General features: G+C 52.7%; 1 protein-coding gene across 1 annotated transcript in view; it reads right to left on the minus strand.

Moving 5' to 3' along the window:
- The window catches only part of FAT4 (FAT atypical cadherin 4), a 155,550-nt gene extending 148,385 nt beyond the window's left edge, over positions 1–7,165 (minus strand). Inside the window, exons 1-2 of the mRNA XM_081303696.1 lie at positions 6,893–7,165; positions 1,286–6,472 (exon numbers count right to left, since the gene is read on the minus strand). Coding sequence (XP_081159822.1) covers positions 1,286–6,460 — 5,175 coding nt within the window. The 5' untranslated portion in view covers positions 6,461–6,472; positions 6,893–7,165. The remainder of the gene's footprint in view (positions 1–1,285; positions 6,473–6,892) is intronic.
- Between the last annotated feature and the right edge of the window lie 419 nt (positions 7,166–7,584).

The raw sequence follows: 7,584 nt of genomic DNA on the forward strand, positions 1-7,584 counted from the left end.
AATTACATCTGTAAAAAATTGTATCTCTATTAAGAATCATCTCTCTAGGTCTGCTGTCCTCCAAGCTATAAATATGCTGAGATACAGCTAGCTATGATTAAAAAAAAAAATAGTCACAGGGAATTCAAACAGATAATGATAATGAATGAGCATTTAAAATGAGGAAAATTCCCCACCTCCCCCAAAAGGAGAGGAATGCAAGAAAACAATCACAGGGGCCTCCGGTCACTGGCAGGTTGTGCTTGGGCCCCAGCCAAGTATCACAAACCACATTTGATATTCTGTGTTTTTGGCCGAGTGACAGACACCGGGATGTCTTGGAGGGGAGTGAGAAGAGAGAGGAAGAACTTAGAAGGTGGCCAAGGAGAGCTTGTAGAGGGCAGCTGTATGGACTCTAGCTATCATCAGAACAGCAGTGTGAGAAGCTGAACAGAGAACCACGTTGGAGCAGCAGAGGCAGCGAGCCAAGGTGTCCCCAGGAAGAGGCAGCAACCCAAGGTGTCCCCAGGAAGGCCGCACTCAGAACTCTCTAGGTTTCTGCTCTAAAACGTCACACAGCAGGCAGAAGAGCACATGCCATGGCACTAACCACACAGTTCCGTCTCAAGAGACAGCCTCCAAGTTCTGATCCTGCACAACATGTTACATGCTTTAGTTTTAGACAAAAGGGGGACGACTGCCCTCAGTCAGAAGACGGTGCCTGCAGTGCCAAGGCAGACCAGGCAGGAATCTCCCCAAACTTGACTCAGCACATGCAAATGACTCACTGTCTACCCAGGGCCAGCCTTGCTGAGGACGCGAAAGCTAATACCATCCCAATATGAACTGCCGCTCTGTGGTCCAGGACCACTCGCCTCAAAAAGCCAGGGTGTCCTTCCGGGTGCTACCAAAGCTCTTCATTTTGGAAGGGGGAGTTCTTAATGCTGAAACTACCCGTCCTTTAGCAGACTTTCTACTGAAAGGCACTGAGGCCATTCATTGATTAAGCTTAGATAAATAGGTTTTATATTTACTTCTGAAATGACTAAAGATTCTCCTTAGCCTTCACTATGAGATTGCTCTGGAGAGAACCATGAAGTGAAAACACATTTGTCATTTGTAACCAGAATTCACACTACCTTGTATGACACTCCTTGTTAGTCTTTATGACAGAACATTTTTGTGTGCTCCTCTTTATAAAATTAGCAACAAAACATTAAGGTGAATAATTATAGAAAGTAATTATAAAGAGGACAACCTTCATAAAAGCACATCAACAAATAATAAATGGTTGCAAAAACATTACCTCTGCTCTCTGTGTTCTGGGGAAAGCTGAGGATTTCTCTATGGCATAGACATCCACCAGGTAAAGACAGGCTCCTTGCTCCCGGTCCAGTATGGCGGCCGTCTGAATCATGCCCGTGTGCCGTCCAATGGTGAAGAGACGTCCAACAGTTTTTTCTTCACAACGAACTGAGACAATGTAGTACTCCACGGGGGCTTCAGATCCCCTGGGACTAGCTGCTTCTATGGAGATGACATTGGTGCCAATGGGTTCTCCTTCCTTCAAAATAGTGATGTACTTGGGTTGAGTAAACACAGGGCCCTCAAGGCCCTGAAGAATGACGGTCAACTCAGTGGTCGATTTCCTCCGCTCGGGGCCCAGGTCTGTTGCTGAAACTATGAGATTGTAGATCAGCTGCGAGGGCACCAGCGCTGAAGCCACTCTCAAGTCCCCGCTGTACCGATCCACAATGAAGGTATCCGTGTCCCCATTGATGATCTCATATTCCACCTCCCCATTGGCACCTTCGTCTGGGTCAGCAGCCAGGATTGTCGTCAGGACAGAACCGATCACAGCTGAGGGGTCTGCAGCAAGGGCGTTTTGTGAGATGAACATTGGGACATTGTCATTGAGGTCTGTCACCAAGATGGTCACATTTTTCAAAGCATACCTTCTGGTTTCTATTGGTACAGCTTGGTCATTGGCTTTTACCGTCAACTCAAAGAGGTTAGCAAATTCCCGGTCTATTTCAGCGCTGGTGTAAATGGTCCCTTTGACCCCATCTATGCTGAAGTGACTGCCTCTTGGCATCTGCTGAATGATCGCATAGGACAGCTGCCCATTGATGTCTGCGTCTGGGTCCTGTGCCGTCACTGAAAGGACAGACGTACCGATGGGAATGTTCTCAACTATAGACTTGAAGATATCTCCAGGAGGGAAGCTGGGAGGATTGTCGTTAAAGTCCCTCACGTGTATAACCACTGACATTGTGGATGAACGGGGGGGCCTTCCTTGGTCTTTCGCAGTGATATTTAATTTATACAAAGACTGTGTCTCAAAGTCCAATTTTTTGGCCAAAAATATACTCCCAGTGTTCGGGCTAATGCTAAAAGTCCCGTGGTTGTTCGTCCCAGTGATGCTGTAATGTAAGTCAGCATTGTCACCTGAATCAGAGTCAGTCGCAGTAACAGAAGACACAAGTTCACCAATTCTCATGTTTTCCAAAACATCAACAAACAGTGTCGATTTAGGGAAAGAAGGAGTATTGTCATTTTCATCTAAAACATCAATGTGTAGGGTGCAGGTTGAATTGAGGGAGACTGTCCCTGAATCCACAGCTTGAATTACGAGGGAATAGGCAGGTGTTGCTTCATAGTCCAATTTGCCAATCAGTGTTACCTGACCAGAGGCACTGTCTACGGCAAACTGTCTTTCTTCATTACCTTTGATTACAGAATAATGAATAAGTCCATTACTACCTTCGTCAACATCAGAGGCAGATACTCTTAAAACCTGTGTCAGGTTGGCTGCTGTCTCTGATATTGTAGCTTGATAAAAGTCTTTCAAAAATTTGGGAGCATTATCATTGATATCCTTCATGTAAACATGTACCGTGGCCTGATCCTTGAGAGACTGAGGGAGGCCTTGATCTGTTGCTATGACTGTAAAACTAAACACCGCAGTCCCTCTCCGCCTCATGAGAGACTCCCTGTCAAACTGACGGGTATTTGTAATTTCCCCGGTGATGGCATGCAAATCAAAATCTGGTTGCACCATCTCAAAAGAATACCTTACTTCTCCATTTGGCCCAAAGTCTTTATCCATAGCACTTACTTTGCCCACAAATGACCCAGCTTTCTGCTCCTCTTCAAAGTAAAATGTGTAATTGGTACTGTTAAAAAGAGGCCTGTTATCATTTACATCTTCTAAAATCACAGTGACATTCACAGTAGCACTAAGGGGTTCCACTGCTCTGTCAGAAGCAACAACCAGTAAAACATATCTGTCCTGAAGTTCACGGTCCAGTTCACTTTTTATATACAACTGACCATCTGGGAATATGCCAAAAGCACCCCCTGTGTTTCCTTCAGCGATGGTGTAGGCAATCTCACCATTTGCTCCTGAATCTTTGTCAGAAGCCTGCACTTGAAAAAACCGAGAATTCACAGGTTCTGACTCAGAAAGGGTGACCTCATAAGAGAGCTGGTCAAACACTGGTGGGTTGTCATTCACATCATGGACATAAACCGTCAAGATGACACTGGAGGAAAGCTGTGGGACCCCCAGGTCAGATGCCAAGATCTCTATCTGGTAGGAGCCAGTGTGAACATCCAGGGGCCCCAGGAGACTAACGTTACCAGTATTTTCATTGATAGCAAACAGATTCTTGGCATTCTGCTTTAGGCTGTAGGTCACCATGCCATTGACACCTTCGTCGGGGTCCACAGCTTTGGCCTGGAAAATGCTATGACCTGCCTGCCAATTCTCCACCACGTTCACACTCTCTACTGCCTGAAGGAAATGAGGAGAGTTGTCATTCAAATCCTTAACCGTGATATTCACCACAGTGTCTCCAGTCACTGTGCCCCCACTGGCTACAACCTTCAGCTGATAAAAAGACTGCTCTTCTCTGTCAATCACACTTGCTGTGGTCAGCTGCCCCGTGACCTGGTTGATGGAAAACATACCTTTCTGATCCCCAGTAGTAATGAGATAGCTGATATTGGAATTGAGATCCATGGTGGATGCAGACACACTGCCCACATGGTACCCCACAGCCACGTTCTCAAACACAACGAAGCTGTAGGCAGCCTGGCTGAATACAGGTGGGTTGTCCTGAGTGTCCAACACTGTGATGGTTACTATGGCCTGGCTGGGAGATTGCAAATTGCCACCATCGGTAGCCACTATTTGTAACTGGTAAGCTGTCTTTTCTTCTCTATCTAGGGCCATTCTTGTAGAAATGACCCCACTCTGAGCATTGATCTGAAATCGAGATCTGTCCCCAGCAGATATGCTGTATTTCACAGTTCCATTGGGACCCAAGTCTGGGTCAGTGGCAGACACTGTGGTGATATAGCTGCCCCCAGGCTCATTCTCCTGAATATGGGCAAAGTACTGGACAGGATAGAACACTGGGCTGTTGTCGTTCATGTCCAGGAGGCTCACGTTGATGCGAGCCATTGATGACTGGGGAGGGGAACCTAGATCTGTGGCCAAGACCAGCAGGGAGTGGAAGGCTTGCTCCTCTCTGTCCAAGGAAGAGATAGTACTCAATCTCCCAGATACAGGATCCAGACGGAAGGACCTCTGGTCACTCTCAGCCTCTTGTAGTGAAAAGCGCACTGTCCCATTGTCACCTAGGTCCCCATCAGTGGCCCCAAGCACCAGCAGCTCTGTGCCTGCCGGGGCATTCTCCACCACAGACACATCATACCCTTCTGGCTGGCTAAATACTGGCTTCTCATCATTCACATCCAGGAGATTTACTACTAGCTGAGCATAGGACACCTTGGGGTGAACTCCCTGGTCCCGGGCACTGATATTCAGTACAATCTGTGAAGCAAGTTCACGGTCCAGTCCCCCCGCAGCCCCAGTGGTCACCAGGCCACTGTGTTCACTAATTCGGAACCATCCTAGTCCATTGCCAGAGACCATGCTGTAACGCAGATTAGCATTGAGACCAGAGTCGCCATCAGTGGCAGACACCCCACACACATAGCTCCCTGGCGGCGCCTCCTCGCTCAGGTTTACTCTGTACACTTGCTGTGCGAAGACAGGGGGATGATCATTGATGTCATTGACAAAAATCACCAGGCTTGCCACGGAAGAGCGCGCCGGCACCTCTGCGCTAGGGGGCGCCCCATAGTTATCAGAGACCGAAACGGTGAGATTATAGGAAGGAATGCGCTCGCGGTCCAGGGCGCTGGCCACTTTGATTAGGCTCAGGTTTGGTACTTTGCTTCTCTGCACTTCAAAGTGGCGCTGCTCATTGCCCCCAAGGATCTGCACGGAGATGTTCCCGTTGGCCGCCGGGGAGTCTGCATCAGTCACCGTGAGCAGAGCCACCACCGTGCCTACCTGAGCGTTCTCATCTACCGAGGCGTAGCGCGCGGTGGCAGGGAAGTAGCGGAACTTCACCACCGGGTCATTGTCATTCACATCCAACAGCTGAATCAGAGCTTCAGCGCGCCCAGTGAGGGAGGGCACGCCTCGGTCCATTGCCTGCACTGTAAGCGAGTACTGGCGCCGGGCCTCGAAGTCCAGGGGCTCTCGCACGGTGATAAGCCCTGTCTCTGGGTCCATCTGGAAGGGGGTCCCCTCGTCCTGTAGTCGATAACGGATGTCAGCGTTGGTACCCTCGTCTGCGTCCGCCGCCGCCACCTGGAGGACGGTGGAGCCCACAACCGCATCCTCAGGCACCCCCGCCTGGTAGTGGGAACTGCCAAAAACCGGGGGATTGTCATTTATGTCTTGCACTGTCACATTTACCTGAAGGTAGCCCCGCCGCTTCGGCTCGCCCTTGTCTTCCACCTCGACCAGGAGCTGGTACTGTGGCGTGACCTCGCGGTCCAGTCCGCCCTTGGACACCAGATGCAGGAACGCGCCCTCGCCGCTCGGGTTCAAGGTGATGTCCAGGCGAAAGCGGCCGGCCTCGTTGCCCTTGATGATGCGGTAGGAGCGGTGGTCCACACCGTTGGAGCCGATGTCCGAGTCAGTGGCGGTGTCCAAGATGACCTGACGTCCGCTGCTACTGTCTTCCTTGAAAGTGACCACGATGGAGGGGTCCGGGAAGACCGGGGCGTTGTCGTTGAGGTCCCGCACCAGCACTCGCACTTCAGTAGGGTAGGTGGGCGCGCTGGAAAGGACCACCAGGTTGATCACGTCGCTGGGCAGGCTCTCGCGGTCGATGGTGGCGGTGGTGTACAGGGCTCCGGTGCTACTGTTTATGGCAAACAAGGCGTGGCTTTCGCTGAGCCGGTAGGTGAAGCCGGGGCGCGTCTGGATGGTGCCCACCAGAGTGCCCGGAGGTTGCTCTTCCAGCACTTGGAACACCTGGCGCTGCTCGGCCGCGCGCACCCAGGCGGGCCCCGGGAGCAGGGACAGCAGCCAAAACACTCGGAGGAGCCGAAAAACTGAAAGAGTGTGCAGAGGGAGCCACCGGCGGCCAGGAGTCTGGTCTGCTGCCAAGTCCATGGTCCTTGATCCCTGGGACGGTGTGCCGAAGAGAAGGAAGGGTGAAGGAACGGAACAGTATTTACAGAGATGAAGAAGCGCCAGCCAAGATTCAGCGCGGTCTGAGACCTCTGCTATTTCAAAACAACCCCAGTCCAGCAAAAGTTAGCCCCATCAGCCAAAGGCTCCAGGTAGCCAGGGGGACGCGAAGTGCCGGAGAGATGCTGTGGCCAGAAGCGGCAGGGCATCCCGCGGGACCCTCGGGGGTGGGGGGGGGGAGTAGAGCTCCCAGAAAAGTTTCTCAGACCTCTTGCATTCGCCCCTTTACTTGGTTTATTAATCCGGAGCCTGAGCCCTTTCGCCCGGGCGGATGTGAGCTGGAAGAGGCCGCCTGTGTTTAAGGTTTCTGAGGAATCGTTGCAAACAATTCTCTTCTGAAACTTTAGCACTTACCCAGAGCGAAGAGGGAAGAACAAACACCTTGGTGGCCTCGGAAAGCGCAGCTGCGCACCGGGGAGGGAGCGGTGGGGAACCGGAGAATCGAATTCCTTTCCCCAAGGCTGAGGAGGAGGAATTTCCTGGGTCCCACTGTGGAGAGCCAGGCTGCAACGCCCCTCCGAGCGCGCGGCGGCAGTGGCCGCGGAGGCCCGGGCGGCGGCGTCCGCGCGCAGGCAGCGGGGGAACTGCGTTCCAGTCTCGGCTCTGGCTCGGGGGCTCCGGCACCGGGAGCGCTCAGCTCCGTCCCTGGCCCTCCTGCAGCCGCCGCCGCCGCGGGCCCTGCTGCGGCTCCGTGGTCCGGCACAGGCTCCAAGGCATCTTTCACCACTGCCGCGGCGCCTGCCGCCCCATTATTTGTACATCCAAACCGAGCGCAGGGCCCCCTTTCTTCTCTGCCTCGCGGGGGTCGGGCAGGAGCGGCGCACGGTCCCGGAGTCCCCTCCCCTCAGCATGCCAGGGGCATCGCTCCCGGCGGCCGCGGACAGAAGCCCCCTCCGGCGCGCCTCGCCCTGCCCCGGTTATCTCGGCTTTTATTGTCCCGTGTCAGTTTCACTTTGTAATCCACCAGGCGTTTGTGCGGGGCGGGGTGGCCGGTCCACTCTCGGCCCCTTCGCCGTCGGCAGCGGAGACCGGGAAGTGGGCGGCTC

The sequence above is a fragment of the Spermophilus citellus genome, assembly GCF_964194105.1.
Source record: "Spermophilus citellus genome assembly, chromosome: 8".
In the NCBI taxonomy this organism is placed as follows: domain Eukaryota; kingdom Metazoa; phylum Chordata; class Mammalia; order Rodentia; family Sciuridae; genus Spermophilus; species Spermophilus citellus.